This window comes from Eptatretus burgeri, chromosome 3 (genome assembly GCF_056783735.1).
Source record: "Eptatretus burgeri isolate ZD-2024b chromosome 3, Ebu_testis_v1, whole genome shotgun sequence".
NCBI lineage: Eukaryota > Metazoa > Chordata > Myxini > Myxiniformes > Myxinidae > Eptatretus > Eptatretus burgeri.
Window position 1 is genome coordinate 144409582 of NC_140963.1, and position 12500 is coordinate 144422081.

The window sequence follows — 12500 nt, forward strand, 5'->3', positions numbered from 1 at the left end:
TATATATATATATATATATATATATATATATATATATATATATATATATATATATATATATATATATATATATATATATACATACATACATACATACATACATACATACATACATACATACATACATACATACATACATACATACAGGTCTGGAATAAGTTTAGAGACCACTGCAAAATTATCAGTTTTTCTGGTTTTACTATTTATAGGTATGTGTTTGAGTAAAATGAACATTTTTGTTTTATTCTATAAACTACTGACAACATTTCTCCCAAATTCTGAATAAAATATTGTCATTTAGAGCATTTATTTGCAGAAAATGGCAACTGGTCAAAATAACAACAAAGATTCAGTGTTTTCAGACCTCAAATAATACAAACAAAACAAGTTCATATTCATTTTCAAACAACCCAATGCTGTTGTAGATTTCCACCCGTTCGGCGTGCTGACGACCGCCTTCGCCCAATTGCGGCTGCGCGCGTCCACCGAACGCGCAATCTAGTCGTAGCTTCCGGATCAACGCCGAAATCCAGCTACGGGTGTTTTTAACGCACCATAAACCAGCCAATCCCTCTGTCCACGCGCTACAGGGTCGATCGCCGAATTGTCGATGTACCTAATTATTCGCGCAGACAGAGATACCGGGAGTTTATACTTCGATGGGGCCTGCACGAAAACGAGCCGCTTAAGCAGCTCATTCCATATGCGATTGCTGAGCGGTTTTATATCGCCAAGTCCCATCGGACCAGATATACGTTTTATCGGCTTGATAATCAGCCAGCTAATATCCCGAACGTTCCATGGCAGTCAATGTGAGGAAGGGATGCAACGAGCAAAAAGTCTACAGCCGATTCCTATGATCATTTTCAGCACGCACTTACACAATTCACTACTTCAGGACAAGGCACCACAGACTTTTATGCAAAACCCAAGAAAGAAAGAAACGGGCTCGTGAGCCTTTATAATTTCTCAGAGCCGGGATGACGGAAGGGGCTCCGAGAGACCGGGCGGGTAACTGGCCACCCTCGTGGTGACTCGATGGGTCCTTGTTCGGCGACCCTCGGTGTCTTTGCCCGGACCCCCGAGCTCTGACTGGCTCCCTTGGTCGTCCGGCCTCCACTGCGGCCTGGCTTAACCGACGACACGCTGGAGGAGCGAATGGGTCTCGACTCCGGCCTCCTGGTTGCGCCGGCGAACCCCCAGTGAACCAACTGCCCGCACTCCAGCACTCCCACCTCCGAACTCTCCACACCAACTGCAAGCCACAAACTCCAGCGCAGCACGAACTCGAAGCAACCAGCTCTTGCCGGCGAGCGAACGCGGCCTTTTATCGCCCCGAGGGGATGGGCTGCTCTGGGCTTCACCACCCGAAATCAGTGCCCTCCCCCTTTTCACCTTTGAACCTTCACCAAGGCTGGATCCGCCCCTTTCACTTCTGATTGGCCAGCTCTTTCAGAGGGTAACGCCGTTTTGATCCGATCTTGCTGTCAAATGCAGCCGTGTTGGAAATCACCGTCAAACGCGGCCGTGTTGGAAATCACCGTCAAACGCGGCCGTGTTGGAAATCACCGTCAAACGCGGCCTTGTTGGAAATCACCGTCAAACGCGGCCATGTTGGAAATCACCGTCAAACGCGGCCGTGTTGGAAATCACCGTCAAACGCGGCCATGTTGGAAATCACCATCAAAAGCGGCCGTGTTGGAAATCACCTTCAAACGTGGCCGTGTTGGAAATCACCGTCAAACGCGGCCGTGGGTTGTCGTTGTTGTGACGATGTGTTTGTTTTAAAATAAAGATAGAAAAGAATAACAGCTCACTCAAAGATGCATAGCCCAGCACACGAACAATTCCCGTTATACATCGGTGGGGAATTCTAACCTGGAACACCCACTTACCGAAATAACTGACCTCTGGGGAACCTGACTGGTGTTCTGTGAATTTACACAACCGTAACAATACTAATGTTTTAACTTATGCTTCAGTCACATTTGGCTCGGCGGCCGTAGGGTCTAAAAAATCTTCGGCCACTAGCAATTATAGGGCGGCCGCAGTATTTCCACAGTCACACAATGTAGCAGTCACATGTTTTTATTTTTTGGGTATCCGCACGGGGTATTTAGAAATTGTGGAGACCGAAAACGTGGGGGTGCCGTGCGGTCTTTGATTTGATGTCGCACGGTGACCTGAGGGTGTCCCTGCGGCGGCCATAGAATTTTCAAGGCAGACGCAAGGTAGCCTCAAGGTGTCCGCAAGGCGACCGCAGGGGGGCCCTAAGGCGAACGTGGAAATAGTGCGGCCGCCGTAATTTTTTGGGGGTTGGCAAAATTCATCTTTCATTGATAGCCTACGGAAAACGCACGGATAATGCAAGCCCACCGTACGCCCTACGTACGGTCGACGTGGAACACATCTACATCATAGCTACGGCTTGTCGAATTGCTACGGCCAACCGAGAAATGAAAAAAGTTATAACTCCGCACTTTAATTCCACGGAGACCCCTACGGCCTGTAAAAGATAGCCATACGGCGTAGGGCCACCCTGAGGCCACCTCAGAAATTCTGTGGCCGCCGCACGTTTCTGTCAATTCAGGGGGGGGGGTACAGCCGCCGTATCCTAGCCGTAGAGCAAATGTGACTCATGCTTTAGGAAGAGTTCAGAAATCAATATTTTGTGGAATAACCCTGATTTTCAATCACAGCTTTCATGCCTCTTGGCATGCTCTTCACCAGTCTTTCACATTGCTGTTGGGTGATTTTATGCCCCTCCTGGCACAAAAATTCAAGCAGCTCGGCTTTGTTTGACGGCTTGTGACCATCCATCTTCCTCTTGATCACATTCAAGAGGTTTTCAATGGGGTTCAGGTCTGGAGATTGGGCTGGCCATGACAGGATCTTGATCTGATGGTCCTCCATCCACACCTTGATTGACCTGGCTGTGTAGCATGGGGCATTGTCCTGCTGGAAAAACCAATCCTCAGAGTTGGGGAACATTTTCAGAGCAGAAGGAAGCAAGTGTTCTTCCAGGAAAACCTTGTACGTGGCTTGATTCATGAGTTCTTCACAAAGACAAATCTGCCCGATTCCAGCCTTGCTGAAGCACCCCCAGATCATCACCGACCCTCCACCAAATTTCACAGTGGGTGCGAGACACTGTGGCTTGTCAGCCTCTCTAGTTCTCCGTCTAACCATTAGACGACCAGGTGTTGGGCAAAGCTGAAAATTGGACTCATCAGAGAGGATGACCTTACTCCAGTCCTCTACGGTCCAATCCTTCTGGTCTTTTGCAAACCTCAGCCTGGCTCTTCTTTGCTTCTCATTGATGAAGGGCTTTTTTCTAACTTTGAACGACTTCAGCCCTGCCCCGAGGAGCCTGTTTCGAACCACCCTCGCCGTGCACTTCACCCCAGCTGCAGTTTGCCATTCTTTTTGTAGGTCACTTGATGTCATCCTACGGTTGTTGAGTGACATTCGAATGAGTTGGCGGTCATCCCGGTCAGTGGAAAGTCGTTTTCGCCCTCTGCCAGTCTGTAGCTTTGTTGTCCCCAATGTCTGCTGCTTGACCTTGTTCTTATGAACCGCCGTCTTTGAAATTTTAAGGATGGAAGCAACGTGACGCTCACTGTATCCCTCTGCCAGTGAAGCCAGAATTAAACCCTTCTTTTCCTCACTCAAAACTTTTCTTTTCAACTCTTTTGTCATGGTCAAGAGTTATTTTTTTGATTCCAATTACTTTTGAGGTACTACAAGCACTGTTTTTACCATCCAGCTGGTCCTATTGCAAGAGGATAGTGATGACCACAGCAGTGGTTTTTTTATACTTTTCCTTGTTAAATAAGATTCGGTTCAGGTGATCACCTAATCAGTACTTCACTAAGTAGAATGAGGTTTGCCTGTTTTGGAATTCAACACACTGGAATGGAATGGCTGCCATACATGCAGATATACTGATTTAAATTCATTTTGGAGTGGTATCTTATTTTTTTCGGAGATATATATATATATATATATATATATATATGTATATGTATGTATATGTATGTATATATATATATATATATATATATATGTATGTGTGTATGTTCCCGAAATAAATCCAAAACGGTACACGACAGTGCAAAAGATTTTGTCCCACCTTACTCACCCTTCACCTGCGGTGTGCAGTATCAAGTTTCGTTCAAATCGGGCAACGAAAAAATTATTAAAAAAATCAATTCCCGATTCAGTGAAGTACTCTTTGGGAGAATTTAATCAATGCAAACAACCTGAGCGGTATAGTTTGCTGGAGCTATCTTGTTTTTTTTTTTTGAAATTATTTTTTTGATCAACCGCTGTCACAACGGCAACCCAACGGGTTCACGGGTCGTCTAGTGAGGAATAAAAAGTTCTCCACCTATGATGTCATAGGTCACATGGTTTGGCAGCTATGATTTTTTTGAAGAATAAATATTTTAAAATCTTCTTCTCTAGAACAGCTTGACAGATCGATGGGATACTTCACTTACTTGTCCCCCAAGCCTTCGGGATACCAGAGTTTTCACAGATAATCAATTGTCTGGTAGCCATATTGGTTTGAATGATATTCTTAAAAAAAAACTCTTTCCCTTGAAGTGCTTCATCAATTCATGTGAAATGTCACGTTATGATTGAGTGGACATGTGAATATGTTATAAATTTCAATCTGATCGGATGCATCTGGTCTGGCAGACAAAATTATTTAATATTTTAAATCTGGGTTCAGAGATTTGTATCAAACTTGGTACAAGTATGTATAATGATGTAATAATGTGGGTGGAGGCACATCTGGTGATGTCACGATGTTGAAGATTTAAATATATATATATATATATATATATATATATATATATATATATATATATATATATATATATATATATATATATATATATATATATATATATATATATATATATATTGATTAAGTGAAGGATGGATTATGAAAGCAGATCGCACAAAAAGGTAAAACAAAGCAATGTCCTCTAAAATTAAAATTGCACATTTTCAGCGGATGTGAGACCTCCCGGGTCACCGCACAGCACCACGGGGCCTAACACAGGTGGAAACGTATGTCCAATCGATGTATAGAGATTGAAAGCCCAGGTACTTTTTCCAAAACGAACAACCAAGCAGCTTGGAGAGCACTCAAGTGGCTTAAGCACTCAGGGAAGCACTCCAACGAAATGGTTGATGAGGAACAGCTGGCTTGGCAAGCGATTAGTGATTGCCAATCGGTCGTATAAACACCAGATGTCCGAATTGGACAAATGATCATGTTTGTTTGTTTTAGCAATTGGGACTGCTGATAAGTTCAATTTTGGCTTGGTTTTAGAGATTCTTGAGGTTATAGCTTTTGCGGAAATGAAATAAAGCCATGAACGCTGGTGTTGCTGGGCGTTTATAAGCATTGCAATGCACCCAGCGATTCATAGCTCTGATGTACACATTCGATAATGTGAGTGAGGAAATTGTGGAAAAAATAAAACAATTGTTAAGAAATCATTCTGGCCTGTAACAAGTCAAGGCATGGTTGAGAAGGCCAAAAAACATGGTGGCTTCAGACCCCAGCGAGGTTATCTCGGATGTGTCTTCAGACCCCAGAGGGAGTGGTGACCGAGGATGTGCCTGATAAAGGATATAATTAAATTAGTCCGTTAATTATCTTCAAAAGGGGTGTTTTAATCAACGCAAACACCCAATTTTATGTCCTGCACTTCTTTGGAGTTCCCTTAGTATGCACGCATAGTTTCAGGCTGGTAGGTTTCATGATTTTGGAGTTATGGAGGAGACACTGACATTTATTAGTTTTGATAGATGTATGAGGGGATTGGAAGATTGTGAATCGTGTTTTTATATTTAACGGAGATGCACTATGGGATTGTAAAATTGTGAATTGTGTTTCTATATTTAACATGGATGTACTCTAGGATTGTAAAATTGTAAATCCTGTTTCTATATTTAACATGGATGTACTATAGGATTGTAAAATTGTGAATCGTGTTTCTATATTTAACATGGATGTACTATAGGATTGTAAAATTGTGAATCGTGTTCCTATATTTAACATAGATGTACTCGGGGATTGGCAGATTGTGAATCATGTTCCTCTCTATAACGTAGATGTACTTGGGATTGGAAGATTGTGAATCGTGTTCCTATATTTAACATCGATGTACTATAGGACTGCAAGATTGTGAATCGTGTTCCTATGTATAATGTAGATGTACTAGGGATTGGAAGATTGTGAATCATGTGTTTATATTTAACGGAGATGTAGTCGGGGATTGGAAGATTGTGAATCATGTCTTTTTTTATATTTAACGGAGATGTACGAGGGGATTGGAAGATTGTGAATCATGTTCCCATGTATAACGTAGATGTACTAGGGATTGGAAGATTGTGAATTGTGTTCCTATATTTAACATGGATGTACTAAAGGATTGTGAGATTGCGAATCATGTTCTTATATATAACGTAGATGTACTAGGGGATTGGAAGATTGTAAATCGTGTTCCTATATTTAACATGGATGTACTATAGCACTGTAAGATTGTGAATCGTGTTCCTCTATTTAACATGGATGTACTAAAGGATTGTGAGATTGCGAATCATGTTCTTATCTATAACGTAGATGTACTAGGAGATTGGAAGATTGTAAATTGTGTTCCTATATTTAACATGGATGTACTCGGGGATTGGAAGATTGTGAATGGCGTTCCTATACAGTGGCCTGCAAAGGTATTCACCCCCTGCCAATAATGCCATATTTCCGTGACTTATGAAATTATTTTTTTGAATTAACTTTTTTATTCATAACTGAAGAGATCAAACTTAACATTGTTATCGTTGAAGGAGGTTATATGTCAGGAATACTTGTAAAAAGAAAAGACATGTCCAAATCAAAAATCACTGGTTGGTCAGTACTTGCTGGAAGCAACTTTTGCAGCTATGAGTGTTTGTGGGGAGGATTCTACCAGATTTGCAGTGAGATGGTGAAATCTTTGCCCATTCTTCATGTGAAAATTGTTCTACTTCTGCCAAGTTTGATGGGGATCGTCGATGGACTGCAATCTTCAAGTCTCGTCATAAATGTTCAATTGGGTTCAAGTCAGAACTTTGACTGGGCCACTCAAGAACATTAATTTTATTCTTATTCAGCCACTCCAGTGTGGCTTTAGCTTTGTGCTTCAGATTATTGTCATTAATCTGCTGAAATGTGAATCTCCAACCCAGTTTCAGATTCATGGCTGACTGAAGCAGGCTTTCATCAAGGATGCTCCCTTACTTTGCACCGTCCATTGTCCCTTCTATCCTGACAAGCTTGCCAGTCCCTGCTCATGAAAATCATCCCCATAACATGATGACGCCACCACCATGCTTGACAGTGGGGATTGTGCGCACCGGGTAGTGTGCGATGTTAATGTTTGGAATTTAGACCAAATGTGTCAATTCTTGTATCGTATGACCACAAAACCTTTCTCCACAGGCCTGCAGTATCATTAAGATGCTTTTTTCACAAACTCCATACAAGCTTTCAGATGAGTCTTTTTCAGTCATGGTTTCTTTCTTGCCCACCTGTCCATCGAGGCCAGCTTTGTGAGGGTAACGGGATATTGTTGGTTGATTCAACACTGACCCCCATTTTAAACACTGGCTCCCAGCCTTGCAGATCTTTCAAAGTCATTGTTGGATTTACAGTGACATCCCAAAGCAGCTTCCTGTTTGTTCAGCTGCTGAGTTTGTATGGGCGACCTGATCTGGGTAGAGTCTAGGTGGTGTGATATGTCTTCCACTTCTTAATGATTGATTTCATCATACTCAAAGAGATAATGAGAGACTGAAACCTTCTTATAACCTTCTCCTGAACGGTGCTTCTCCACCGCTTTATGTCTGACTCTTTCACAAATCTCTTTGGTCTTCATGTTTGCCTTTTTGGTTGACCAAGTGAGTGATACCTTAAATCTTCTTCTTCTTCTTCTTCTTCTTTCGGCTGTTCCCGTTAGGGGTCGCCACAGCGGATCATCCGTATGATCCGCATTGTAATTTGGCACATGTTTTACGCCGGATGCCCTTCCTGACGCAACCCTGGTCGCCTCTTACGACACAGGGATATGGTACACCTATTTTAACCGGGGTATACACCGGCCCAGTATACTGGTACTCATTTCGCCGACCTCGGAGGGATGACAGGCTGAGTCAACCCCCTGGTGTATTAATTCAGTGGCCCAACGGGGCTTGAACTCAGGACCTTTTGGATCCCAAGCCGTTGCCCTAACCACTGCGCCACCACCAGGCTTGAGTGATACCTTAAATCTCCTTTGATAAGTGGGGGAGATTTTGCAGGCAACTGTATTTAATACAGATGTATCAGGGGATTGGAAGAATATGAATGCAGTTCCTTTAAAAACATCCAGGAACTCTGGGATTAGAAGAGTGTGAATGGTGTTCTGATATTATACTTTTATAAAATGGAAGAACTGGTCTTGCAAGTGAAAGGTTGTGTTCTTAGAAAGGAAGAGCAATATATTAAATCAACAGAGCATTAATTGAAGTATCCTAACCATGATGTGAAGTAAGGAGAAGCCAGGTTTTCAGGGATTAACCTTTATGGGAACAAAATAGTCATTTATTATTTGGGCACTACATTTTTGAGAAGTTGCATTCCGTGAGTGAACAAAGATTGGTTGTCCGAGTTTGAACATCCTCTTTAAGTATGGCGTTCTTCATAGGTTGATTATTTATATTTTTTGGTATTTTTCAAAGCTGTGAACATTTACCAGACAATCTGACCATCCTGGAGGGTATATATCCCTTTCAATCTTTGTGTGTTTGAATCCTGTCTATTTTTCAACATGTTTTTTTTTTCTCCTGCAGGAATGGACCCCCATTGCCACCACCACCCTCTCACTACAACAGCACTCCTGCCCCAGTACCCATTTTGGGCCAGCGTACTGGGCCACCAGCACCACTCCCAAGCTGTGAGCATGACAGTGGTAACCATCCAGGTGGTGCAGCACCCCTCTTGCCACAGCGTCAAAACTCTCTGTTGCAAAGTCTTGTCAAGGGCCCAGCAGCATACTCTTCATCGTCGTCATCTTGCTCTCGACCACCTCCGCCTGCGCGGGAACCACCACACCTTTCAGGTTTATTTCTCGTATTTTGCCATTATACGAAATAAACGGTATGAGAAATCTCTATGAGTGTATACACATTGGTGAGGCGTTCAATATGTTCTCAAAACAAGATGCTCTCGTCCAAGAAATGCCATCGTTTTTGTTGTTTTTTTCCAATATGTATATTTAATTGGCACAAAATATATCTCCTGAATAATAATATATTTTTATATATTTCAAAATAAAAACTTTGTCTTTTATTGCACTGTTATGAATATCTCATTGGAAGAACATTTTGAATGCCTCTTTTAACTGCATCTTCATAGGTACATTGACAGATGTTCACTGATGTCAATCAAACCCACACTATCCATTTCTCTGACAGCTCCATGTAGTGAGTTATAAGTTGATCGGCTGTCCTTCCATGCACCCTTCCCTGTGCCCTTCCCCCTACTTTTCATTTTGCCCTTCTCCCTGCTTTTCAATGTTCGCCGACCTTCCACCGTTGCGTATCGAAATGGTGTGAGGGGGAGTTGTCGATGGAAAGAGAAACTCCGCCAACTAATTTTTTCCATCTCAATTCCACATTTGTCAGGACAGGTCAGATCAGATCTGTGACTTGCCACAGGTACCATGTAAACCTGTACTAACCTGTTTCATGGTCGGGTTGTCGGCGACTAAACCGTCTCCCCCACCAGGTATCCTGGTGAGGAGGGTGTATGATGTGGACACCCAGCAGGATTAAAAACAAAACCTGTCAAATGGCGGAGGAGTTCCTTGTGAGGCAACGGCCATCCATATCTCATGGCCAACTGTGTCTGTGGACGTCCTCCTGCAGCTGGGTTACTTTTTATTAGGAGGTTGGTGGCAGCATTTGCACTCCAGCCACCGTAAAACCCTTCATTCTGCAAAACAAAAGAAAAACGCAAATAAATTTGAAAACCCACTCCGTGGGAGTACTTTCTGCGCAGCTGCCCTCCGCAGGGCAGTTCATCGGATGACGGGATTGGGGCAAAGCCTTCGGGACCCCCAATCTTTGATTGGAGGAAAACTATGGGGTAACCTTCCTGGGTCAGATTGTGATAGTGTGTGTTGAGGGTGGTGCTAAGGTTTCATCCACCAGACGGCTGTCTCCTTGGGTTAACCTGAGGTGGTCCCTTCGGGTAGGTGCCTGGAATGTCCTATTCCGAAGAGAGGATGATCACCTGTCTGTTATCGTCTGAGCCCACACGTTTGGACATCGGTATTGCAGCACTCTCTGAGGTTCGGAGACTGGATTGCGGTGAGATCATGGCAGGTGGTTACATCTATGATTGGTCTAGTCGCTCTGATGGTTACCATGCCCAAGGAGTTGCTGTAGCTGTGTCCAATAAGCTGACTCCAATGATAATTAAGGTAGCACCGGTCAATGGGCGTATTATGAGACTAAGGATTCATCACTCCTTGGGTGTTGTTTCCCTGGTTTCTGTATATGCTCCGACTGAGGCGAGTGATCTCACTGTGAAGGATACATTCTACACCACACTCGAGTCTGTGGTTGATCAGTGCCCCAGGCGAGATACACTCCTCGTCTTGGGGGATTTCAATGCATCGACTGGAACTGATAGGGATGGCTATGAGACATGGGTTGGTCCCCATGGGTCTAGAACTGTGAACCAGAACAGCACCAAGTACCTTGACTTTGCAAGAAGTCATGGACCTTGGGTGGCCAGTATCAGAGGTCTGTCAGCAGGGATGCACAGTCCACACAGCATTAGGATATGGTACAAACATTATCAAGTGGAAGACCAAGAAGAAACCCGAAGAAGTAAAGAGCAGAGAAGGAGTCATCAGGAGGAACCTGCATTGGATTCAGGTTTCAGCCTTTCGCAAGAGGATGGTTCTGTGCAAGTGTCAAAAGTAAGAAATCTGGGATAACTCCTGTAGTGGATGTTGTGAGCAACATGTTTAATGTATGTAAATGGGTGACTGGTATAGATATATTCCTGTGCTGAAAGCACAAATTAAAGTGGTGATCTTTTTGTTCACCATGACTATAACGAGCTTTATGTTTCATTAACCCTTTGAACCCCGTTTTTACCAGCCGCTATTCAAACCTCCATATACCCGGGCGGCCGGATTTTTCTCCAGGGGGCCCAGAGGGCGGGGGAGCCGGAAGTTAAAGGAGCACAGGGTTCAAAGGATTGAGAGCAATATATTTCATTTTAGTTCATGATTTAAAATTGGACTTTTTCATGTTCATCGGACTGATGAGGAAAGATTGCTGTCATACATTCTTCCATTTCCGCTCCTGTTGTGTGCCATTTTAAAGGAAGTGGTTGAACACTTATGTGGGTTTCATTGGGGTCTCTCGCTCAATTGGCATGCAGTATTTTTCCATGACACAAGGTATCTGATGGAATGACCAGCTCTGAGATTAAAAAAACAAAAAACAAACACAATGCCAGGCTTACCTCCATGTTTCATTATTTTTCTTCATTTCTCTTAACTGTTCCCTTTTCAGGAGAAAAATAACAGAAATTGAGATAATTTTGCAGAAATCTTTCAATACACTGGAATCATTCTGCTTGCATGGGAGACCAGTCTTCTGACCACCAAGCTGAGCAGCTTAGCACGGCTGCCAGACTTTCAGGTGGTTTCAGAAACTGAGGCCAGGATGCTTTATTTCCAGCAAATGTCCAGCTTCAATGTATTTTGGCAACAATTATTTCCGAACACCCGAGTGATGTAAATGGCATGTTTTATTCCCTCTCAATATTTGTATATTTCTGCCTTTGTAGAGCCTTTACGTCCTCCACCACCGGTTATTAGGAATGGGCTAACCATGAACCGAGGGGCTGTACCAGCTCCACCTCCTCCACTACGCCAACACTCTATGGGGCCTCCCAGCCCTGATGGAATGGACAGAACTCGAATGGCTCCCGCGCTGCTGAGCCCAGTGGCGCCGGGCCGTCCTCGTGTCGGACATGGTGTCCCTCCACCTCTTCCTCCCAGAAGCGGGCCAATCCGACCATCGCCCACACTGGGTAGTGTCCTCACACGGTCATGGCTCACACTATTTGTTTTAGCGTCACCTGCATGTTTGGGAGTGGAATGATGTCGAGTGCTGCTGAAGAACATGTAATTTTGCCTTGGATGTACAAACCAAGTTATCTGCTCTTGGTGATAATGGATTGATGGTTGAGCATGTGCTATGATGGAGATGGTATCTTCGGGAACCGTGTGCGTGCGTGCGTGTGTGCGCGCTATCTTGAATTTCTGTGCTCCTGGGATGTCGGAGGAGTTCATTGTGAGCATTGGTTTGAGGCAGGGAAGCTCTCTCAGCCCACTCATGTTTATTATGGTGATGGAGCTGGTAAGCAGGAGGGTAAA

General features: G+C 43.7%; 1 protein-coding gene across 7 annotated transcripts in view; it reads left to right on the plus strand.

Moving 5' to 3' along the window:
• LOC147031212 (WAS/WASL-interacting protein family member 1-like) overlaps positions 1-12500 on the plus strand; it is a 113207-nt gene that overhangs the window by 86069 nt on the left and 14638 nt on the right. For all 7 annotated transcript variants that reach the window (XM_085876060.1, XM_085876059.1, XM_085876058.1 and 4 more), the window contains 2 exons: positions 8890-9158; positions 11909-12154. In XM_085876060.1, coding sequence (XP_085732186.1) covers positions 8890-9158; positions 11909-12154 — 515 coding nt within the window. The remainder of the gene's footprint in view (positions 1-8889; positions 9159-11908; positions 12155-12500) is intronic.